Here is a 26094-nt window from a genome sequence, read left to right on the forward strand (position 1 = left end):
TGCATCAGTTTCAACATGACACTTTATTTAGTAGAATGAATGCAGAATCTCATACATACAGTATAGGGCAGGCCTGTTTAAGCCTTAGTTCAATGGCCTGGTTATAAAGAGGAGTGAAAGAGAAAACAGCTGCACTTAAATATCTAAAAAAAAAAAAACAGAAAAACTAAATAAAAAGGATAATCAAATATCAACACATCACACTGTTGAGTGAAACTGTTTAACACACATGACCATTTCCTGCACTGATGAGATAGAGCTACAGTAGATGGCTACAAAACATTATATGTTAATAAATAGAATATAGTTTGAATAATTTTGATTTAGAGCTAAATGTATATCCTTTATTTTCAACTTACAGAGTACATTATATGAAAAATACATTTATGACCCCCAGTGCACAGCAGTTTGGTCTTTGATTTCAGGTTTGAACCAGCTGGAGGAAGCTCCAAGACACTGGAAACTGAGAGGATGCAAACACATCAGACAGCAGAAGACATTCCACGGTGTGCTACAGTTCGTAACAGAGTAGAAAACAGCATCATTACACAGTATGAGAGACAGTACATTCCAAATGAGTCCCAACATGGCCCCAGATCAAGTACACCAAAGAAAAAGACTGAAAAAATATGATCAGTTCTGTTTACAACACAACAAATATTTTCATTTTCCTTGAGGATTTAACAACTTACTCAGATTTAGTTTACAGAATGCTACCAAGACTCCAAACTCAGAAACATATTCTTACACGTAAAAAGGTCATTCTCTGAAGCGACACGAAAACCCAACAAATGACGTACAAAACACAGGCAGAATGAATCGGTACAAACTAATTCTGTGGTGCGAGACCTGCTCCCACCGTCATTGGATACTGCAGCAGCCCTATTCTGTTCACACCGTCCACCTTCTACACCTTCTACAGCCAATTAAATAGCACTCACTTGGGGGTGAAATAAGTGAGAAGAGGGGAGGGGGGGGGCATTATTGTGATTAAATACTTGTTATGTGGTTAGTTAAAAATGACAGTGTTAGTACAGGAATAAAATATTAGTTTGAAACTCATCAGTACAACCCACACTATATACAGACTCAGGTCGACCTTCAGCAGACCTTAAACCCACCATCCTTAAACTTCCCCCATACCAAACCTTTTCCACCGTCGCTCTTGATGACTATTTCAAAGGGATTTAAGGCTTAAGATGTTCATAAAGTGCTCTGACTGTACAACACTCAAATTCCCCACAATTAAATACAGAAAAGACTATAGGGTTAGATCGGTGTCAAAAGATTCATGTGCATCAGACAGATATGTGTTCATATTAGTTTATATTTGTGCAAAAATAAATATGTGTAAACTGTTGAATGAGTTCAGTCGTACATTAAATGTATTGTGTGTATTTTATCAGAATATGAATGAATAAGTTTGGACAAGAATTACAAACAGGAAATACAACTTTATGAATTGACGAATACAGATTTACCAACGTGATTCTGCTGTCCAAAATCTGTCCCCACTTCACAGATGTTATTTCTGGAGCAGAGGATCCATGGATTCACAGACTGACCATGAATTCAGGTTCCTCCTCTGTGGTCAGAACATTGGACTAAAGGTTGGATTGGACCTGGTTTTGTTCTCGTACTTGGTCATCTATCTTGGACAGTGATCCTGACTGATCTGGATCTGGACCTGATCTTGCCGTGGAAGATAAAACAAAATGTATAGTTTTTGGCATTATTAGGGAACAAATTGTGATATAAAACTGAAAATCAATGGAGTTGAAATTGAAAGTGTGTACGAAACAACATTTTTAGGACTGATTATTGATCATAAACTCTGTTGGAAGACACAAATAGAATATATCAAACATAAAATGTCCAAGTCTGTAACGATTCTTTGTAAAACTAGAGATTTGTTAAATAAGAAATGTTTGCACATACCGTATTGTTCACTTGTAATGCTGTATGTGTCAGACTGTGTAGAAATATGGGACAATGTGAGTAAAACTAACATAGACCCTATAATTAAACTCCGAAAAAAGCTATTACAGTCATGAATAAAGCTGGTTGCTTTCATCAAGTCATCCATTTTTTAAAGGATCTGGTATCTTAAAATTCCCTGATATTGCATATTAAAAAACAGAAATTATTTTTCGTCTTCCTGTTTGTATTTTTAAAAAAATGTAATTTAAGAGACAAGGGAATAATAATTTAAGAGGGTTGTTCGTGTTTGAAACATGTAAAATAAGAACAAATGTTAAATATGTCTGTGTTTCTGTTATTGGGTCAAATTATGGAATCAGTTGAATGATGAACTGAAAGTGTGTAGCACGTTGTTGAGTTTAAAGTTTTAATTTGTCAAATTCTCCAGGGCTATAAAAGTTAAGTGATCTCTAAGTGACTTAAGAAACTGAATGTAGATTCATTTGTGTTAATGTTCTATTTTCTGCAGTTTCAGGTCAAAGGATGGAAGCAGAAATACAAACACCTCTGGATTCAACTTTTGCCTTTTTCACTTACTAATAGTGTCAGTTGTATGTTCTTTGTATGTATGTGTTTTATACGTAACCAAAATAATAATATTCATTCATTTTTTGCACAACTACAGGCTAATATGCACACATGTCTGTCTTATGCACATGAATATTTGGACACCTTCCTAACCCCATACAAAACTCATCTCAAATGCGTCAATATCGTCATACAGTCACGTGCTACTGCCGTACAGTAGGTCTCACAACAGCCCTCAGGTTTTTTTGTTTTTTATTTTTCCAAAAACTGCTCTAAACATCTTCCAAAGTCAGCACAGAGAAAGCTACATTTATCCGCCGGCACCGAGCCGAATCTATAAAATCACAATATATATATGACATCATTCCAAATACCCTAATTTAGTGACATCTTTTATGAACTTGTCGGTGTTTTTGATTAAAGTCAGCTCGCACAGGCTTCATCCTAGCGTCACAGATTATTAGAAAGCACTTTAAAGTTGTCTAACCAAGATTTACTTCAGCGTATTAAAACATTGAGGCACTCCCGTCCGCTACAGCAGTACGCTACAGTTCATGGCCCATTTCAGTTATCAAACATGAAAAATAGAAATGACAGAAAGAAACAGCGAATGAAGCATGTTTTTGCATTTTCTATAGTTTACAAACACACATTCACTGGCATGTAGTAATACTGTTCAAATGAGTATAACATCTTTGTTTATCACATGATTAATGAGCAATAAATTACCTCTTTTATATAACTGCTCTTTATATCTCAGAAGATACAAAATAGTAATTTAGAGTTGTATATATTCTGTAAAAAAGTATATCTGGAGACTTTTCAGGGTTAATAGGAAGGATCGCACTGTTTGTGTTTGACCAGAAACATCGATATATGAAGTACAGCATGACCGTGTCAGTGTTAGATGCTCGGTAAATCAGCTGCAGTGCACGTCAGTGCTCTGGGTTTGGACTTCATATACTGGGATCAGAATGCAGACAACTTGCCAAGACTTTTTCACACTGTTCAGCTACAGTTTGTCATTGAATCCAGTCTGTTTTCTGCTGAGGTTGCCATGTTTTGCTTTACTATTGAGGTCACGTTGGATCAACATTTCTGTGGACAGCGTGTCTGTGGGAGATGTGAGGTTGGGTTTGCTCATCTGTAATACTGTGTGTGTGTGTGTGTGTGTGTGTGTGTGTGTATGTGTGTAGTGGTGTAGTCCAGGGTATACAGCGGTATACAGAGTATACCTACTTATTTTTCAGTCGTATACCCTCTTCTAAATCCCCCTGATGTGCTCCATTCAGTCGTATATATCTGAACCAAATTGTCTATGTTTTCCCCTAGGATGGTGAAGCCATGACCCGCCCTACTCTGCCACTGATTGGCTAGTACTTGGTACCTTCACTGATTAGATTGGTTAATTTAAGGTATGAGGACTGATGAGCCAATCAGAGGCAGAGAAGGGCGGGTCATGCTGAGCCAGAGCCAAAGCTCTGCTTAGCGCTGTCCACCTCTGGAACCTGATTGGACACCTCCTCAGGTGCCAGTGTCACCCCAGTTGATTGACAGGTCACTGCACGTCTCGTTGAAAGATGCACGATTATTGGAAATGCAAACAAAAAAGGCAGAATAAACGTCTGTCAAATGAGTTACACATATGGACAGAACCTACTTTAACGGAATACATAATTCTGAGGTAAGTTTTAAAGTGGTTTCAGAATGAGTCAGTGTTTTAAACAACTGGACATATGACTGCACATTTAGAGAAGAGATGGTGTCACCAATAGTTCAGCTGGGTTAGTTAGCTAATGTAATGAAAGGCTAACATTATGAAAGGCTAACATTATGAAAGGCTAATGTTATGAAGGCTAACATTATGGAAGGCTAACGTTATGACAGGCTAATGTTATGGAAGGCTAACATTATGGAAGGCAAAGGTCATGAAAGGCGAACATTATGAAAGGCTAACGTTATGAAAGGCTAACGTTATGAAAGGCAAACGTTATGAAAGGCAAACGTTATGAAAGGCTAACATTATGGAAGGCTAATGCTATGAAAGGCTAATGTTATGAAAGGCTAACATTATGAAAGGCTACATTTATGAAGGCTAACGTTATGAAAGGCTAATGTTATGAAAGGCTAACCTTATGAAAGACTAATGTTTTCCTATGTTTTCCTCATGTTGAATCCATTTCCATTCATGCAGCTGTTTGTGTGTCCAGTAAAACCTACAGACTGCTCTTGATGAAGTCATGATAATTTTATAATAGTGAACAAATACTACTGATGGATTTTTGGGTAAACTAAATAGAGTAATCTGACATGTCACTGTTTCTAAAACTGCGTTTTTCTGGACTATTTAAAAAAAAAAAAAAAAGGCAAAAATTGACAGTATACCCACTTCTGCAGGGACCACTACACCACTGTGTGTGTGTGTGTGTGTGTGTGTGTGTGTGTGTGTGTGTGTGTGTGTGTGTGTGTGTGTGTGTGTGTGTGCGTCGCTGCTTCAGACCAGGGTACCCGGGTCCGCACTGGGTTCCTTTGGGGTCGTCTCCTGCGTCTGTGGATTCTCCTGATACAGAGAGAACTCCATCGACCTGTTGTGGAGGGAAAATAGATCAATATGGTCCGACACCGATGAGAGGCAGACAGCGGACGGTAAAACCACAGACACAATGCATTTTCATGACATGAGGGAGTATTAACTGTGGTCAGAACACTGTGTGAATGAAAGAAAAGATTTTATGGAGTTTGGTTGGGTTCTCCCACTAGCGCCGAATCTAAGAGTTTAACCCTTTATCGTGACTGTTTTTGGTCATTTCCACACACATTCCAAGATACACTGCAAAAATCTAAATCTGACCAAGTGTATTTTTCTCATTTCTAGTCCAAATATCTCATCACACTTAAAATAAGACATAATCACCTAAAGAGGAACTTTTCAGTGAGATATAAGAACTTATTTATATACAATAGATCTGGAAAATCTGATTTCAACAAATCTGACCAGATAATTTTCACTTTTTCCATTGGCAGATTTTTTTTTTTGCTTAATTCAAGACTTCTTCTGCTTAATTCAAAGTTGTTGTTTTTTTCTTGATTCAAGATTGTTTTTACTTGATTCAAGATTTTTTTTTTCCTTAATTAAAGATTTTTTTGGCTTGATTCAAGATTTTTTTTTTTTTGCTTAATTCAGGGTTTTTTGCTTAAATCAAGATTAGGAAACTTTTCAGTGAGATATAAGAAATGATTTTTAGACAATAGATCTGGAAAATCTGGTTTCAAAAAATCTTAGCAAGATCATTTTCACTTGTTCCACTGGCAGATGTTTTGCTATATTCAAGATTTTTTTGCTTAACTCAAAATATAAAAAAATAAGCTCTTATATAATGCCTCAGATTTAATGTTACAGCTAACTCATAGACAACCACTAATATATTGTAGATAATTCCTTTATCAGACAGGGGTAGTTGTTTGTTTACCTGCTTTACTAGTTTCAGATACTTCCTGTAGCCTTCGTCAGAAGCGTCACAATGATGTTGTTGTGACGTGTCTTATAGGCTGCTCAGGAGGACACGTCACAGGAACATCATTGTTTTTATTTATTTGATCTTATGTATTTATTTTATTCTTTTACTTATCCATGCTGCTATACTGATGAATGGTGGAACACTGAGCACTTTCTGTCCTGTCTTTTTGTTCTGTCTGTAAGCTCGATCAAGTACCTGTCTTACATGTTCAATGTATGTCTTGTTGTGATACCAAAGCAATCACCTAGACTGCAAAACAAATCTACCTATGGGTACAAATAAAGTAAACTTGAACCTTGTGATGCTTCTGATGAAGGCTACAGGAAGTATCTGAAAGTAGTAAAGCAGGTAAACAAACAACTACCTCTGTCTGATAAATGAATTATCTACAATAATTGTATGTGGAAAACAGTATGAAACTCTACCAGAAGCACTTATATACTTTTAAACTTGTTGAAAGACACAAAAATGTTCCTTATTGTTCCAACCACGTGTATCATCCATCCCATCATCTCTTTAAATATTTAAATTAGCCGTTTCAGTGAACAATCATGCTATACTGTTTAATAAACCCCCTGAATTTGTACCAAAAACACTTCTAAAACTTGCAAAGACCAGACCAGCTTCCATAATTCTTGAACAGGAAATAGGGTTAATAAATGTGCAGAGGACACAAAAATGTCCCAAATTCCACCAAATCACAGAGATGTCGACTCACATAGGACTAATATTATCACAGGACTTCTATTTTCTAAAATAGAGCAGGTCATTTGTGAATTTTTACGTTACAAATTACAGACATGGGATTAAGATCACAGACGATCTGTGCAATTATTACAAATGACCAGCGTGTCCACAGGTAAAACTGGTCTCATGTGAATAGAGATGAAGTATAAATGAGAGGACAAAGACATTAACTTTTGACTGCTCTCTTTTCCTTAAAATAATAATATTTAGTTACATTTTCATGAACATATTTGATGCATACATTGAAGTTTTACATGAGAAGTAATTTTATAGAAATGGATAAATTTCCCCCAAAAATCTACAAAACATTTTGACACTTAATCAAGGACATTTCTGCCGTTTTCAGAAAAACAATTTAAATGAATAAGAGGAAAGGATAACACTGAAAATAGAACAAATACTGGCATGTTTTTAATACTGATAAAGTACTAAAGTATGACTGGAAGTGCATCATGTGGTGCTGACTGATGAAGAAGCTGGGCTCATTATATGTGAGCTTCTGAACCTCTGTTTATTGTAGCCAAATGTAAAACAGAACATGTCACCAACTTTAGATGACATCACAGCCCCATTCATTCACTCCAAACCGCTCATGCTCACATTTTCCTGTTTTTCTGACTTTGACATTTTATGGAAACAGGGTAATTATTTGTAAGTCAGATAAAAACGTTAGGAAGAGCCCATTTAGGATGGTTTAGAAAAAGTCTGATTTAACCCTTAAAGACCCAAACGTCCGCCTTTAACCCTTAAAGACCCAAATGTCCACATTTAATCCTTAAAGACCCAAATGTCCACCTTTAATCCTTAGAGACCCAAACATCCACCTTTAATCCTTAGAGACCCAAACATCCACCTTTAACCCTTAAAGACCCAAACGTCCACCTTTAATCCTTAAAGACCCAAATGTCCACCTTTAACCCATAAAGACCCGAACGTCTGCCTTTAACCCTTAAAGACCCAAACGTCCGCCTTTAACCCTTAAAGACCCAAGCGTCCACCTTTAACTCTTAAAGACCCAAACGTCCGCCTTTAACCCTTAAAGACCCAAACGTCCACATTTAACCCATAAAGACCCAAACATCCGCCTTTAACCCTTAAAGACCCAAACGTCTGCCTTTAACCCTTAAAGACCCAAACGTCCACATTTAACCCATAAAGACCCAAACATCCGCCTTTAACCCTTAAAGACCCAAACGTCCGCCTTTAACCCTTAAAGACCCAAGCATCCACCTTTAACCCTTAAAGACCCAAATGTCCACCTTTAACCCTTAAAGACCCAAACATCCACCTTTAACCTAAACCATCTACTGATCTAAACTGTTTAATACCTGTTGATCCATTAATCCTATCAATCCATGTCAATAATTGGTGTAAAACACAGTTCTTCGTCTTTTCATGGTCATCACATATGACCCATTTGGACATTCAGAGGCTCCGTAGTTACCGTGGAAACACTGTCATCTTCTACAACATTGACCAGTAAAACCCATGGAGTTGGATCAATGAAAGTGGATGGACACACTGGGTTTATGTTCAGTTAATGATAGATTGGACTGAAAAAGATACTGTTTATTCAGTTTTCTCTGTTTCTGATATAATAACCATCAACTTTAATCTGAGCCTTAATGAACATCTACATGATCAGTCGATTGAATACAGGAAAATACCTGATGTTCACTGAAAAAAATGCAAAATACAGAGGATAATGTCATAATAAACTGTGATAAATCACTTAAGAAAACCAAAAGCCACTTAAGAAAGCCACAAAAGTAACACTGGGTCTTTATGGGTTAAATGGATCCAACATTATTAATAGGGTTTAAAACTGAATCTGTGGTTCATTTTTGTTTTACCTAAGGGAGTATTTGTAAAAGGTGACGCACTCGTGGAACTGTGCTGCATCATTAGGGACAAAAGGACTTCACACAAAGACTTTACTTTCCCTCCTTTACTGATGGAAATAGCACTGACCTTCCATGCAGCGGGTGACCGTGGAAGCTGGCGGACTGAGGGATCTGAGGCCGGTGCAGGTTGGCTGGTTCACCTTGAACAGACTGGGCCTGGTGCATCAGAGGGTGGGGGTGCGACAGGCGAGAGACCCCTGCTTCGTGGCCTTTGGAGGCAGCAGGAGGGTACCCCAGGGCGTTCCTAAGGTACCAGTCCCTCAGCCCCTCCAGAGCCAGGGCTTTATGCAGGCTGCGTGTTGAGTCCTCCGGGGTGGGGAGGGAGAACTGTGGGGGTCTGCGACCGAAGGCGGGACCAGACAGCTCGGTCTGGTAGGGGTGCAGGTTGGGGATGGAGGACGTGGTGGTGCCCGAAGCAGGAAGAGGAGACTCGTAGGCCGACAGGAGAATAGCGTCATGGCCGTGTTGTTGTAAAGGAATAAAGGGGCCACAGGATTTGGTTCTGGTTACTTTGACCCTGCGCAGTTCAGCCTGGGACCCCCGTAGGACCATGGGGCTGTAAGGTGGTGCAGCGCTGGGGAGGTGCACCTGGGAATGGGAGAAGCCGTTGGTGTGGGGAGGCACCGCCGCTGTGGACGAGCGGGGAGAGGACATGTCCTGCCAGATCCGGCCCGTGGATTGGTACAGGTGGTGTTGCACTTGCATCTTCTGCTGCTTCCCCCAGATGTAGTCCATGAGCAGCTCGTTGTAGCCTGGCCCTGCCCCTTTGCCCCCCATGGAGAGGCGCAGTTTGGCCTGGTCCACAGAGCTGTCCACGTGTCTCTCAGGACTCCCCAAATGAATGTGGCGCAGCTTCCCGTCAGTCAGTGTCTCGGAGCTCTTGTAAGGTCCTCCTCTGGGGGGCATCCCGTTCCTGGGCGCTGGATCATCAGGGAGGCTCGATCTGTCCAGCAGGGCCTCTGAGCTGTTACTGCGACGGGCACGGGAGCTGTAAGGGCAGCCGCGGTGGTCGGACGACGAGCCCTCCTGAGCCAACGGGATCATGTAGGGAACGTCCAGACTACCGGACCACTGCTTCAACCCGTTACCCCCTGAAACATCCGACCTGGCAGGAACATGAAGCAAACAACACTTTAGATAAGAAGAAGACACACGGAATAAAACATCACAAATTTCTGGCGACCCCAGACATTTAAAACAGAGACTTTTTTTTTTTTACTAAAATTAATTTGTTTTTGATCCTGTAATAATTTTCTATGCTATGTTTCAAATACAGGTTAATTTTAGAGGACATTTAGCCTATATAATGCATATTATTATGGACGGCAGTAAATCCAGGTGTAGATTACTGCACAAAGGGAGAATTTGATTTTCCTTGGTCAGGATATGTACAGTCAGTCCAGCTTGGATTTACAAGGCTGACAATTAATACTGAACAAACAAAAACTCAAACTATGAATGATGAAAGAGCTGCAGCATCTGAAACCGACCACAATGAACATTTGACAGATAAACAGAACCACAGTGCTGCAGTTTCACACTCAGTTTGTCATGTCTTTTATGTACTGTGATTGTCTCTCTCAACTCACCAGATATTTTTTATTTGTACATTTTTTTTATTTTTTTTAAATCAATTACTAGAAATTTCAGGTGACCCCATTTGAATTCTAGGTAACCCCAAGTGGGGTCCCGACCCCAAGATTGAAAAACACTGGTTTAATTAAAAAGAAGTAAAACTGGATTTGACAGAAAATCACTTAAGAAAGGACGTCCCCTTCATGTTTAAATTACAAATGATTAACCAAAGCCCTTGCTGTTAGCTAAATATGACACTAATCATTTCCACCCAGACTCGTCGTCTGCGTTCAACAGAGTCATTAAGCCATTTCTGAGCACACAGTTATCCCAGCAGGAGGCCGCACACAGAACAGGTCCAGTATCACAGATTACCTGACGTGCACGCTGATGGGAGCCGTTCGAGCCAAAAGAGGAGTCGCTGGAACACTTCGGCCTTCAACATTCGATGCACTTCTTGGTAATGAGTGCGTTGGGCTGTGGGAGCAACATAAAAGCACATGGATGGATCATACACTCATTAAGTATGCATGAATAATTATCACCATATGTAGCAGACATAGTCTTAGACACAGGAAGCTCATATTTTTATTTCATGGTGGTCAAAATGATATATACAGCGTTTTAAAGCAGGTCACTCATCTCTCATTTATCATTTTCCCTGGTAAGAATATTTATTCAAGTGAACGATGAACCATCCTCATGCATTAATCATACACTGATAATAATCTAATTCATGTGTAACCATGATGATTTAAACACAGAAAACTACAAATGCATGAAAAAAATAGCATGTTGTCATATATTTTAGAACCCTTGTAAAAACAAAAACCCTTGACAGTCTCGTTTCAGAGGAGCTCCGGTCTCCTCCTGGCCCCCATGGCGCTGACCTGCATTTATGAGACGTACCTGACAGAGCTTGTGACTGAATTGCGGCGCGTCCTCATCTCGTAGTAGATCTCCACTGGTGACAGTTTCCTGCTGATTCTGTGGTCAGGGCTGCCCACAGTGAGGCGAGGCTGCGACAGAGAGCGTTGGTCAGCAGCGACGCTCGGAGACGACTCTACAGGGACAGAAGACGTTATGTTAACGGTTCCACAAAACCCATCTTTTTCAGTTGAAACATACCAAATTAATTGTGCTATTTTAGGCTTAAAAATGAAAAATGACTTCTTCTACTGCATCTTAATACTTCTACTGCAAATTAGCTCAACCCCCCACTGAGTGAGAACCAGTTCTGCTGCTTATGATTAATGTGGACATACATAATCCATGATGGCACAGATAATAAGGAAAAGGCTTCTACCACTGACTCACCGTTATCATGGGATGTTGAGTCAGACATGGAGCTCGTACTCTCTGACATGACAGTGTCCTCTGCATGACAACAAGGCACAAACGATGCAGGTGGACATATTAATTTCTCTGATAAATATATTTACACAGCTCACCGTTCATGAAAAGCAAACGTTTTAACCCATTAAGACCCAGTGCTACTTTTGTGGCAGTTCCCAAATGATTTTTTCTGTATATTAAGCGATATATCTCCATTTATTCTAATATTAATGTCAGTATTTTGCATTCTTAAGTGAAAATCAGGTATTTTCCTGTATTTAATTCACTGATTATGATTGATGTCCATAAAAGCTCAAATTAAAGTTGAGGGGTGTTATATCATGACTTTTTTCAGTCCAATCTATCATTAACTGAACACAAACCCGCATTTGCTCAGGAAGGTGCTGGTGTCCTTTCCCTTAGTAAAATCCAGGAATTATTTGTTTATACAACTGGAATTTCACATGTTCATTTTTAGAGTTTGTAATGGAACTATGAAAGATTACCCCATAAAGACCCAGTGCTAATTTTGTGGAAGATCCCACATGAATTTTTCTTTCTTAAGTCATTTATCACCATTTATTACAATATCATCCTCTGTATTTTACATTTTTCACTGTAAATTATGTATTTTCCTATATTTAATTTCCTAGACTTGATTTAGATGCTCAAGAAAACTCACTAAATTCAAACTTTATCACATTAACACAGAGAAAACTGAAGAAAAACTGACTTTTTCAGCAAAAATTTCAATAACTGAATGTAAAAGCAAGCATCTACGTCCACTGTCATTACTCCAACTCCATGGGTTTTACTGGTGAATCAGTGTTGTAGAAGATGACGGTGTTTCCACGGTAACTACGGAGCCTCTGAACATCCAAATGGTTCATATGTGATGACCATGAAAAGATGAAGAACTGTATTTTACACTAATTATTGACACGGATTAATAGAATTAGTGGATCAACAGGTATTAAACAGTTTAGATCAGTAGATGGTTTAGGTTAAAGGTGGACATTTGGGTCTTTAAAGGTCCCGTATTATGCAAATCTGACTTTGTGACAGTTTTCTTATAGTAGTGTGTGTTGCAGTAGCCACATTATGAGGTTAGAATTTGAAAACTGTCTGTTTCCTCCCTGCCTTGCTACACCACAGTTTGTGAAAATGCCTGCTCAAACGGCCGAGTTTGAGTTGGCTCCGTTTATGACGACATAAGCGGATTTAACTCCTCCCCCTGACTGTGCCCCCACCCTCGCAAAGCGAGCCCCGCCCTGGCAAAGTACCTCTTGGACAACAAACATGGCGAAGGCGAGACACGCAAGTTGTGGTGTTGTTGGCTGCACACACCAACATGATAGTTTATTTTTGCTCCCCACTTCCGAGCCTCTCCGTAAAAAGTGTCTGGATTCTATCTGTGATGGTCATGGACCAAACAACATTCCCAAACGCTTGTATGTGTGTGCCCGGCATTTCACGGACGAGTGTTTTTTAACATGGGCCCATACAGCTCCGGCTTAGCACAAAGACTCCGAATCAAGAAGGACGCAGTACCAACGCTTCGTGACCCAAGTACAAGTGTGGGAGATGTAAGTTCTTATTATTTTTTTGTATCTTTACTGCATAACCCTACATTACGGATAAGCTGGTGGTTGTTGATGTGTACGTCTAACGTTAGCATGGCAGCTAACATAGCTCGGTTACTGCTGCTAACGTTTGCGTCCCCGTTAACATGCAAGAGCTGATAATATCGAGACATTCAACAGAACTACTTTGAACACGGGCCTTTTGTGGTTGGCATCAGTATAGTTAGCATCAAGCTTGTTAGCAGCTGCCTGCATTAGTGGTGGCAGGCGTCTTTCCGTGTCAGGTCCACGAACCCAACACAACACCGCCGTTTTCCGTCGGGGCTCAATCACGCCTCAAGGCAAAGAAAGCCAGTGTTTGGAAAGACGTTCTGTCTGAGACATGTGTATTGTAGACGAGAGAGCCATGGCTTCACAGTCAACATTAGCGCGTAGTACCGCTAGCGGAAGCCGCGTCCTCTCCCAGAGAGGGGAGGGGGAGTGGGCGTGGACAGATGCGTTCATTTGCGTACCCGGAAGCAGGCCCAGAAACGGCCTGTTCTTAGGAGGGCTGGTGAGAGAGACTTTTTCGACCGCTGAAACTCCGAAAAAAGGATGATTTTGGGGCGAACAAACTTAAATACTATGTTTTTGGGCTTCTGAGACCTATATGACGTGACTGAAAAATAGCATAATACGGGACCTTTAAGGGTTAAAGGTGGACATTTGGGTCTTTAAGGGTTAAAGGTGGATGTTTGGGTCTTTAAGGGTTAAAGGTGGATGTTTGGGTCTTAAAGGGTTAATCATAATGCAGTATCATGTTCATATATGTTCCTTTCTTGTGTCTTTATACCTGTGTGACACCCCCTGTGAACCGTCCTCTTGCTGTTTGGGACATTTCTGTCAGACTCTGAGTGCCGGTACAAAGCACCGGTGAAGATGGTTTTCATCTGCTTCCTCTGGGCCGCCTCATCCTGCACACGAGGACAGTCGTCCATGTTAGACCCCTGTATACAGCAGTACAGCTGCTGCGTAAACACTATTGATATTCAAGGTGTTGACTTACCTCTGCCTTGGAGTCGGGCACCAGGCCAGTTCTGCGCTGCACCAATGGGGGTTTCTCTCCTGTCTCCAAGGGGAAAACACGTGGCAGCTTCCCCGTCAACTCCTGCAGAGGACATTCATTAACCTCTATTAACTAAAATCCTCCTCACTGGCCTTAATACCACTTAACAGATTACTTCTCTCTCAGTAAGACAATCTATAAATGGTTCATTACACATAAAGCGATATGCCAAAAATAATGTCCCTATCATAATTTACGTCTTCAGCAGAAACAGAATAAATACTGTGTATAGATGAGCAGTGCATCAAACCTCTAAAGTAACTGCACTGATAATAGACAAACTGACATGTGAGTCCAAGAATAGCACAGAAGCACAGATCACACAACGAGCTGAAAATATACAGATGTGTTAAACTGTCGGTAATGAAAAGATGATGCAGCTGAGGCTTCATTAAGAGGTGTTGGAACTGTCTGATGCACTCGAGCAAGTATTAATGAAGTGCCTGTTCCGTGTGGAAATGAGCACTTTCAAATAGTAGGGATGCACCGATACTGATACCAGTATTAGGTCCGATACTCAGCATGTGTACTTGTACTCGTACTCGTAAAAATACTCCGATACAAACACACCGACACCACTTATGGCAGTGTTGCATTCACAGTTCAGTGCAGCAGGTACGAGGAGGAGGAGTAATGTCAGCAGTGTGAAGATTTAACTAAATAAAGGACGGTGACAAAAGTAACGTTAAAGACACAGACAGATACGGACGGAGCGTTTTGTCTGTCCTCTGCATACATTCCATCCATTTTCCAGGTGCTGGCGGATGCATACCCAGACAAAGAACACCAGCGGGAACTGTGGAGGTAGAGGATCTGTTCAAAGAGTGACTTTGTGATTTAGAGAAAAACTACTGACGCATTTAGGACAACTACCCCGGGCTGGGCAGGTGTCTGTCCTATTTGTAGTACTATGGGGGTAAGGAGCGGTCTAGGGTTAGGATTAGGGTTAGGGTTAGGGTTAGCCTAACCCTAACACATTAAATGTCAGTAGCGGCTCATGCGCATGTTTTTTGGCAGTGCACCAAACTATCCCAATATTGGAATAATATCAGTGAAGAACTTGGAAAAATATTGGGATACAAACTACCAAGGACATGTTCTGTGTTATATTTGGGTCATTTAAGAGGAAAAGATAAACCAAGTAAGGATAAATATTTGATTAAAATCCTCTTGGCATTGTCGAAAAAAGCCATCACATGAAAATGGTGCAAAGAGGACCCCCCCAGAGGACCCCCTCCTACCCTAAATAATTGGAGAGATATTGTGGAAGAAATTCACAACATGGAAAGACTTCCTTATATCATAAGACTACAGCAAGTAACCTGTGAAGATCAATGGAAAAAGTGGACAATATACAGGGCGACAACTGACACTATGTTCTAAATATTTGTGTTGTAAATTTCAAAAATGAAACAATAAAATATAAGTAAAAAAAAAGTCAGTAGTAGCACTTTGTTCCAGTCAGACTAAAGACAACGACAATAAAGCACATTTACAAAAGGAACTAACAACTGTAGTGGTATTATTAAGTACTCATATTGGTACTCTGTATCGGCAAGTACTCAAATGTAAGTACTTGTACTTGTACTCGATCTGCAAAAAAAGTGGTATCGGTGCATTCTTATCAAACAGTTTCCATGTGCGTCTACGATCACAGAAAATTCATATAGAACAGTTTTTCAGTGAGACATTAAAAAAAATCCCCAAACAGATACTGTGCAGTGTGCGTCAGTGTGTGTGGTGCATGCACAGGTGCATGTGCGGTGCAGAGGTGAACAGGGACACTGATACTCACTGCTTCCTGCAAACAGACTTGTTTGAGCTCTACCACTCTGCTGCTGAGCAGAGCCTCCAGGGCCTGCTTCCTCTCCTGCAGAGCTGCGATTCTCTCAGCCTGCAGCTTGCTGTCCTGGCAGCCTTGAACATCTACACAGCAGATTCAAAACAACAACTTTGAGCTGGGAAAATCTGGGCCAATTTGCTGAGATTGAGACAAAATTAAAAAAAAATAAAAATAAAAATAAATTCACAGTGTTCTGGTTTCCTCAAGGCTTCTGCCGCTACATGATGGCTGCCATTTTAAGTGTTTGCTTTAACAGTATGATGTCTGCTCACAGTATCACGGGGCTCTGATAAGATTATCTGTCAGCTGTAGTGGCAGCTTGTGAACAAAAGGCGTTCACACATACAGCTGTCTTTTTTTAGCCGGCTGTTCCCCTGAGAAAAACACTTTTTTTCTCCGTCAGATGAAATGTCAGAAAAAAAGACATGTGCTGATTGGATGTCAGGATATTTCAGGTTAGTCCAGAAAAAGAAATATGTGTCACCAATCACCTGGAGCCCCCAGTCCCATGGATGTGATCAGTTGTCCTTTGACCTCCATGTGATGTAATCCTGGGGACGTTACAGGTCACACTCCCAGCCACGTCCTCACCTGATGGACACAAACTGGAGTTAACAGTAGCAGAGGTGTATCCATGAAACACAGCTGGAGATGTAGCTTTGTTTCCCTCTAACCTTGCAGCATCAGCCATGTGTTCTGCTTGAGGTGTGGAGTCAATGTTGCATTTGGTGCCAGTCAGCAGTAGATAAACATAGGTAGGAGTTCAGATGAGGCCAGGTACCTTCAGGGGGAGCCACTGCATCTCAGCACAGCTGTCTACACACGAATCTATGAAGAGAAAAACAAAATCACCAGTTCATATTCATTATAAAACAAAACTGTTCTAAAGTTGTGGAAAAAATTGTTTTCTTCAGTTTCTTGTTCATTTTAATGCCTGGTCCAACTAAAGGTACATTTGTTTGGACAAATATAATGATACCAACAAAAATAGCTCATAGTAGTTTAATTTCAGAGTTGATATCTATCCATTTAACATGTTTCGTTGTCCACCCTGCACGGTGTTAACACGATATTTTCGTCACTATCCATCTGGGTGCAGGGCACGAATTAGCATCCCTGCTAACTGTTTTATATCCTGTTATCCAGGCTAAAGAAATGGAGACATCCTCCACATGAATCACTGTGTCTTGGGTTTACGCACAACCAACAACAAAACACAACGCACAGGAATAAACCGGTCACATTAGGATGCCAGACAGCAGGGGGCGGAGTCGTCCCCTGCTGTCTGGAGAAAACAGCTGACAAGACACACAAGCACGTCACATGACCCTTCTGAGGAAGACTACAGGTGGAGCCAAAACATGGATAAGTAATAAAATCAACTTGTTTTATCTGTCTGACAAAACACAAACAGTCTTCATACTATCAGTAGACTGTATGAACCTGATTGAACTACTTTTAATTGTATTGCAATCCCTTACAACTCATCTGACAGTATAGAACAGTGGTTCCCAACCTTTTTTACTCCTGACCCCAATTTAACATCACACATTTCTGGCAACCCCAGACATTCAAAATGGAGACTTTTTTTTTTTTTTTTGCTCAAATTAATTTGTTTTTGATCCTGTAATAGTTTTCTATGCTATGTTTCAAATACATGTTAATTTTAGAGGACATTTAGTCTATATAATGTACATTATTGTAGACGGGGGCAGTAAAGCCAGGTTACTGCACAAAGGGAGAATTGGATTTTCCTTGGTCAGGATATGTGCAGTCAGTCCAGCTTGGATTTACAAGGCTGACAATTAATACTGAACAAACAAGAACTCAAACTATGAATTATGAAAGAGCTGCAGCATCTGAAACCGACCACAATGAACATTTGACAGATAAACAGAACCACAGTGCTGCAGTTTCACACTCACAGTATGTCTGCTGTGGATTGGGATTGGCTCTGTCAACTCAACACAGATTTATAGTAGTGAGTTTTTATTTTTATTTCTATCAGTTACTAGAAATCTCAAGTGACCCCAATTGAATTCCAGGTGACCCCACGTGGGGTTCCGACCCCAAGGTTGAAAAACCCTCGTATAGAACACATTTAGAATATTTTATCCAGTTTTATAGCAGCTGAAGCTACAAAATGTTCTGCTCATGTGTTAACGTGCACCGCAGCCCATTTTGCAAGTGAGCAATTCCCTAAATTTAACTCTCAGACACAATTAGTCACCGATTAATTTGCAAAGAGAAGGAAAAATGAGTCAGGATAAGTAACATTAATAATTCATGGGGGGAAACAGAAGCAGAAACCTAAAACCTGTGTTTTATGTCTCAATAGCTCAATAGCTATTAGTGTAAAAAAAAGAAAGGAAGCCAGAGAAATGGGGCTTGAAGCAGAGTGACTGAAAATATAACTGCAGCCAGGAATAAACGTAATGTTGGTTGGCATTATAGCTGAAGTCATAAATGACAAGGATTACATGAAAGTCACTGTGCACTGAATTACCAGGCTTATACACGTCAAACAATCACAGAGAATGGTGTTGAAGCAAAAGTTGAACTGTTGCAGAAAATTGATTAAACCCTTTTTGTACAATCTTCGCTTTTCACCCAAATGAGCAATGTGCTCATCTCACCACATAATGGAGGTTCATTACAAACAAAGCCTCTTCCCTAATACTCAATAGAGACTTGATGTCCAAAAATAGCAACGTTTTCTGCCAAAATCATCTGAGTGAGAACGCTGCGCACTATTCGCTGCCATAAACAAGCATCTTGCTGCGTTCTTTGCCAGACGAGTAAATCATAGAACGAGTCCATTCAGCCCACAAATCTAGACGGAAGGCCTCGAGGGCTGAGTCAAAATTACCCTTGGAACGGCTGCTTCTGCCACAAACACATCTTTCAAGAGGAAACATTTATCTATCACTTAGTCAGGTCAAATGAACGTCTGTCTCCAAGCGCTGCACCACAGTGTTTCAGCTGCAGGTCCCAAACACATACAACTGTGTTTTCCTACATGAAGAGGCTGCCTTTGTCTGTGTGCATAGTTGAAATAGTTGCATAGAGTTTGCATTGGCTCCTGTCCTGGAACTGACCCAGCTCTGACTGTTTGCTCCCTGGATGTGTGAAAACCCCCAGCATGCCTGACCTCCCCGTTCACACAAACCAGTGGGCAGAGTTACACCCACAGCTCAGACAAAAACTCATCACATGAATCCACTCACACAGAATCGAGGGCATGATGATCAGATTTGAAGTTAATCTAATACACAGAAAAAGACTTCCACCTGAGAACGCACAAAGTGGTGCCATGTCTGTGGAACACCGAGGCCGAGCAGTAAAACAACGAGAGAAAAGTCAGGAGAAGACATACGGAGACATCTGGCATTGAGCAAGACGGTCGCTGGGCAGCTGAAGAGCAGAGCCAAAAGACTGTCGTGATCCTTAACAATGACTTCGTCCACTCAACAAAACATTTGTTCAGGAAGGTGTTGGTGTCCTTTCTCTGAGTAAAATCCAGCCGTTATTTGTTTATAAAACTGGAACTTCACATGTGAATTTGGGGAGTTTGTAGTGTAACTATGAAATATTAACCCATAAAGACACTGTGATAGTTCTGTGGTAGTTCCCAAGTGATTTATCACCATTTATTACAATATTATCCACTGTATTTTACATTTTTCACTGTAAATTATGTATTTTCCTATATTTAATTCCCTATACTTGATTTAGATGCTCATGAAAACTCACTAAATTCAAACTTTATTACATTAAAACAGAGAAAACTGAAGAAAAAGTGACTTTTTCAGCAAAAATTTCAATAACTGAACATAAAGCCAGTGTGTTTATCCACTGTCAATGATCCAACTCCATGGGTTTTACTGGTGAATCAGTGTTGTAGAAGATGACAGTGTTTCCACGGTAACTACGGAACATCCAAATGGGTCATATCTGATGACCATGAAAAGATGAAGAATTGTACTTTACATCAATTATTGACATGGATTGATAGGATTAGTGGATCTGCAGGTATTAAACAGCTTAGATCAGTAGATGGTTTAGGTTAAAGGTGTATGTTTGAGTCTTTAAGGGTTAAAGGTGAATGTTTGGGTCTTTAAGGGTTAAAGGTGGACATCTGGGTCTTCAAGGATTAAAGGTGGACGTTTGGGTCTTTAAGGGTTAAAGGTGGATGTTTGGGTCTTTAAGAGTTAAAGGCGGACGTTTGGGTCTTTAAGGGTTAAAGGTGGACGTTTGTGTCTTTAGGGGTTAAAGGCGGACATTTGGGTTTTAAAGGTTAAAGGTGGACGTTTGGGTCTTCATGGGTTAAAGGTGGACATTTGGATCTTTAAGGGTTAATGAAGACAAAACATGGATTGTAAATGCATTAGAACTCTTACACACTTGTTCACATCAACACATTAAATGGTTTGATGGTAAGTACACACTGATGTACATTAAGTGGCAAATTAATTTCATTCCATACAGCTCTGTACTTTCACTCGAGGTGCATTAAATATATGTCAGGAAAATTAATTAGATCACAGCTTGTACGGTTGGATGTTTTAACATGTCACTGAATTCAAACATGCCACTGTCCTTTTTCCAAACAACAACTTCATCACATTTCGACCCAAAGCTGAAAGGACTGGTACACCCTGAATACTTCTGCAACTTCTATTTCATGATCCATCTGTCGGCATTAATAGATTAATGAGTCATGTGACATGATGCCACAGACATAGTGTGCAGCACATTAAACATTTACTATTCCATACTAAGTCGCTAATTGGTGTTATGTTATCATCATCTTAATTACACCGCCCACTGAAGGGGAGGCAAGGGGTATAATTTTTGGTTTAGTTTGTTTGTTTACACTTTAGCAGCAAAACTGTTGGTTGAATTCATACCAAATTGGGTTTATAGATTATCAGTGACCCAAAATAGATGTGATTACATTTTGGGAAAAGTAGATCAAAGTTCAAATTTTTTATGATTTTTTTTTTCCAAATCATCCCATTTACTTATGATGGGTGAAATATGTTCAAAGGGCGGGGTTTGTTGTTCCTGACACCACTTGTTTAGAAATGTAATAGGGTACAGATTAGATAAAAATGTAATGTTATATTTTTGTAGTTACTTCATTAAGGTAATGTAACGTTGAACTGCCTTTATGACAAATATTCCAGTCACGACAGATGATTTGATTGACAAGCCACTCACATATTCACGTTTCACAAATTCTAGCAAACAAGTGAACCAAACACTGGAGCTTCCAGATGAATGCATCCTGTCTAGACACAGGGACAGCGCCCTGGAAGATTCCCACCCTTAATGCTGTTGCACTTAAATCTGTCCCAAGGGCTTTACAGAACCAAGTCGACATGAAATCTGCTCAAAGAAGGCATTCCTGCAAAGCAACGGAACAGAAAGCAACAGAACGCAAAGTAACAGAACACAAAGCAACAGAATGCAAAGAAACAGAACGCAAAGAAACAGAACATAAAGCAACCGAACATAAAGCAAAGGAATGTAAAGCAACAGAATGCAAAACAACAGAACGTAAAGCAACAAAACTTGAAGCAACAGAACACAAAGCTACAGAATGCAAAGCAACAGAACACAAAGCAAGAGAACACAAAGCAACAGAACATAAAGCAACGGAACGCAAAGAAACAGAACGTAAAGCAACAGAACACAAAGCAACACAACACAAAGCAACAGAATTTAAAGCAACAGAATGCAAAGCAACAAAACGCCTGATGCTTTCAGACCCACATGAACACACTTGGATGTAAGCACAGTATTCTGTAATTTAATGACATATTCTGCTTCAGTGATATTTATTTTGTTCTTTAATTACACCATTAGATGCGGCTAGTTGCTTCCAATTATTACCTCCAGTGTGTTCTGCTCATGGAAGCTGTTCTGGACCTGTTCTGAACCTGTTCCAAACCTGTTCCGAACCTGTTCTGGACCTGTTCCGAACCTGTCCTGGACCTGTTCCGAACCTGTTCTGGACCTGTTCCGGACCTGTTCCGGGCCTGTTCCGGACCTGTTCCGAACCTGTTCTGGATCTGTTCTGGGCCTGTTCTGGACCTGTTCTGAACCTGTTCTGGACCTGTTCCGGGCCTGTTCTGAACCTGTTCTGGACCTGTTCTGGATCTGTTCTGGGCCTGTTCTGGACCTGTTCCGAACCTGTTCTGGACCTGTTCTGAACCTGTTCTGGATCTGTTCTGGACCTGTTCTGAACCTGTTCTGGACCTGTTCTGAACCTGTTCTGAACCTGTTCTGGATCTGTTCTGGGCCTGTTCCCCTGTGCTTACATTTGAAACAACAGCTGCTGTTTGTGTTTTTAATAAAGCACAGACAAATTCAGATTAATTCAGCTCTAAACAGCATCACAGTAAGAGCCGCTGCCGGGTTTAACAAAGTGCAGTGTGGAGATATTAGAGTAGAGCAGGGGGGTCAAACATGTGGCCTGCAGACCAAAACCGGCCCACTAAAGGTTCCAATCCGGCCCGTGGGATGAAATTGTGAAGTGTAAAACTTCCACTGAAGGTATGAACAGTCAAAGGTGTCCAGCTGGTTTTAGTTCAGGTTCCACATACAGACCAATGGGACCTAGTAAAATAACAACATAATAACCTTTAAATAATAACTACAAATTTTCTTCTTGATTTAATGTGAAAAAATAACAGGACACGATGAAAATATTTACATTTACAAACTATCCTATAACAATAAAATATGAATGTCCTGAACAAATATGACAAACCTGAAATGTCTGAAGAAAATTCTATATAATTGCACCAATATTCTGTCTGTTATTAAATGTTTGGTGCATTTGTAGATCCACTGTCATCTGTAAGCTGTGATGTAATATTGTAGGAATTATTGTTATTTTAGTTCCAAACTCCAGAACTGTACCAATATTGTACCTGTTACCACATATTTGTGTAACATTGTGTCTAATGCAAATGTATAAATGAAAAGTTGAAGCAGAATATTGTTAAAACTGTACTTATTTTTCTTACAAAATTACATTTTTTTCAGGTTATTCACATTTTATTCACATTTTTGTAAATGAAAATATTTACTTCAGGTAAGATGGTGGAGAAGACAGATGGGTAGTAGTCAGCGCTCCAAGTCGGTGAACCTGAAGTCTATTGAAACAACAAAACGCGAAATATAACTGGTAATAAGTTTGAAATGAGTAAAGGTGATGGGCAGAAAACCCAAAGAAAACCCATAGAAAGACCACTGAAAAGAGCGAAAGTGAACACGAGGAAGACATGACGAGCGGTACAGATATAGGCTGCTCGGAGGCCATGCTAGTAGGGCTAGGGGAGCAGTCAAAGTCCATCAAAGAACTCTGTGGAGACCTTGCAGTATTCAAGAGTGAGCTGAAACAAGACATAAACTTATTTCGGATGGATATGGAGCAAAGATTCAAAGACAACGACAAGACGCTAGAGGAGCAAAAGGTGAGCCTGACAGACACAGACCCACATAACGGAGCTAGAAGAAAGCAACATGGAGGCTAATGTCTTACTGCAAAAGATGCTAACCCAGACCGAACAATGCAGAGAAAGCTAACTGATCTTGAGGCCAGATCGAGAAGGAATAACATCAGAATCTTTGGAATACCAGAAGACAGTGAGGGAGGATCAGTTACACTATATTTGAACCAACTATTCAAAAAGGTATTTTCACAGTTTCATGTTTTTGATTGTACTAAAACAAAGAGGAAAAGTCGTCATTCTTTAAAGGTTATTGTGATATTATTCTACTGGTCAAACTGGGCTGAATGTGGAACCTGAACTAACATGAGTTTGACAGCCCTGCAGTAAAATAACAAAAAGTGAAGGAAACATGGTTATCTCAGACTTTATAAACATGACCTCAGGATGAAGAAGACTACAGTCGTAATTCATGGACTCCAACAGGCCGCCCACTAACCAAAGCAGAGTGGAACAAATAACACACCTGAGATGATCACTGGTCTCAGGGGCTGAAGCCAAACACTAACTGCTAAACATCTGGAGTGAAGATGTGAGCTGAGATCCAGGTAGAACAACACAAGTCCAAGCCTGCAGGAGCGATGTGACAGGACCAAGAGAAATCCAATAAACAGTCACGGATCAGAGCATCAAAGGGAGATAATGAACAGAAGACGTATGAAGGCAACGGGATCATCAGGCTCATGTTGACTTAGCATGTGCACAGGGATGAGCGGCTGGATGTGGATGCTGCTCTAGATACCACTGTGGGAACCATGTTGATTAAAACATGAGCTGTGCGATGCGAGGGAGCTGCCCCTGTGCAGCTCGCATCACACGAATGCAAATCAGCGAGGAGTTTAATATTCAGGTCCGACCGGCGAAACACTGGAGCCTGGAGGTAGGTCCCATCCTACCATGTCCACACCAGCAGCTGCTCTGCTCTGCTCCACCCTTCAACACATACATATTAGATCACAGCGTTTGGTGCTAAACTAAACTCCTACAGGCAACAGTTTTAGATCCAGTTTTCTCATCCCTTGATAAACGCCATGCCTCCTAGCTTTTAAAGAGATTCCCATTCCCAGCTGTCGGTGTTTATAGGACCCCAGAGTCCCAGGAACAGGCTACTGTTGTCAACAGCATTTATACAACACATATATTCAGGATTTACTCCACAGTGGCTTGGATTATTCTACACTACATGTTCCAGCAGCAGTATGGGGTAAAGAAGCTCTCCAAACATTTATGTGCACAAGATAGAAATGTGAACATATTAGTCTGTAGTTGTGAAAAAAATACATATGTGTAAACTGTTGAATGAGTTCAGTCGTACATTAAATGTATTGTGTGTATTTTGAGGTGAAGACCCATCAAATACTGACGATTGTCACCAGAAAAGGTCGGCTGACAGATCAGTCAGCTCCCGTCTCCCCAACACGGTCAAAAAAGTGCGAGGAACACACCGTAATCGAGTACCGGCTTCAGCGTACATGAGACATAATGTTTCCATAACAGCAGGTGGTACTAATCTGTATTGTGGCCCATAAAAATGAAAAGCCAGAAATGACGGAACATCTCTCTTTTTTTTGGTATAGTTCAGGTTCCTTCTCTGTGGTCAGAACATTGGACTAACAGTTGGATTGGACCTGGTTTCGTTCTCTGACTTGGTCGTTCATCTTGGACAGTGATCCTGCCTAATCTGGACCTGATCTGGAACCTGATCTGGAACCTGAACTCATGGTCAGTCTGTGAATCCATGGATCCTCTGCTCCAGAAATAATGTCTGTGAAGTGGGGACAGATTTTTGACAGTAGAGTCACGTTGGTGAATTTGTATTCGTGATGGAGAAAGAACAATCAGACAGTTGGATTTCTTGTTTGTAATTCTCGCCCAGACGAATTCATTCCTATCCTGATGGATAAAGGTGAAGACGCACCAACCTGATTTTCGCGGTCGGACGTTGTCTTTCAGTCTGGCAAGGTCGGTGACATGAGTCTGTTTGGTGTGTTCCACTTCAATCAGCTGTCGTTAATGCCGTCTCCAGTCTTTTCAGCTGATTCAACATGTGTAATCATCCACAACCAGTCGTTCAGTCGGACCAATCAATAGGTGGAGGGATAGCCCTAGACCAGTGAATCCGTGAATGAGAACACCGGAATCTTTCTTCTTCCACCAGTAGAAGCCCTAGAGCTGACAACACCAGTATCCTCTTATTACTAACCATCCGTCCAACAAGTACAACACCACCAACCCTTCTAGACGAATCAACACTCTACTGACAACAATGACTGATGACAGCGAGCTCTGGGTTTTGGTCAAGAGACATGTTCCATCATTTCTGTTTTTTTTGTGTTTTGAGCCACAATACAGATTAGCGCCACCTGCTGTTAACGAAACATTACGTCTCGTGGAAGCGCAGAAGGTACGCTCAAGTCGGTACTCAATTTGGTGTGTTCTTCGCACTTTTTTGA

General features: G+C 40.6%; 1 protein-coding gene and 1 long non-coding RNA gene across 2 annotated transcripts in view; both read right to left on the reverse strand.

Annotated features, from left to right (window-relative positions):
- Positions 1–25380, reverse strand: LOC115419184 (uncharacterized). Its single transcript, XR_003935412.1, has 2 exons — positions 25270–25380; positions 1–1622 (listed from the first exon to the last, which is right to left on the reverse strand). It is a non-coding gene; the product is annotated as an uncharacterized LOC115419184 (long non-coding RNA).
- Positions 4936–26094, reverse strand: part of ccdc120b (coiled-coil domain containing 120b) — a 29389-nt gene continuing 8230 nt past the window's right edge. Inside the window, exons 2-11 of the mRNA XM_030133770.1 lie at positions 16793–16946; positions 16610–16709; positions 16071–16201; positions 14216–14317; positions 14003–14123; positions 11570–11629; positions 11162–11315; positions 10628–10729; positions 8745–9782; positions 4936–5093 (exon numbers count right to left, since the gene is read on the reverse strand). Coding sequence (XP_029989630.1) covers positions 5003–5093; positions 8745–9782; positions 10628–10729; positions 11162–11315; positions 11570–11629; positions 14003–14123; positions 14216–14317; positions 16071–16201; positions 16610–16658 — 1848 coding nt within the window. The 5' untranslated portion in view covers positions 16659–16709; positions 16793–16946 and the 3' untranslated portion in view covers positions 4936–5002. The remainder of the gene's footprint in view (positions 5094–8744; positions 9783–10627; positions 10730–11161; positions 11316–11569; positions 11630–14002; positions 14124–14215; positions 14318–16070; positions 16202–16609; positions 16710–16792; positions 16947–26094) is intronic.

Source organism: Sphaeramia orbicularis, chromosome 5, assembly GCF_902148855.1.
Source record: "Sphaeramia orbicularis chromosome 5, fSphaOr1.1, whole genome shotgun sequence".
Lineage (NCBI taxonomy): Eukaryota > Metazoa > Chordata > Actinopteri > Kurtiformes > Apogonidae > Sphaeramia > Sphaeramia orbicularis.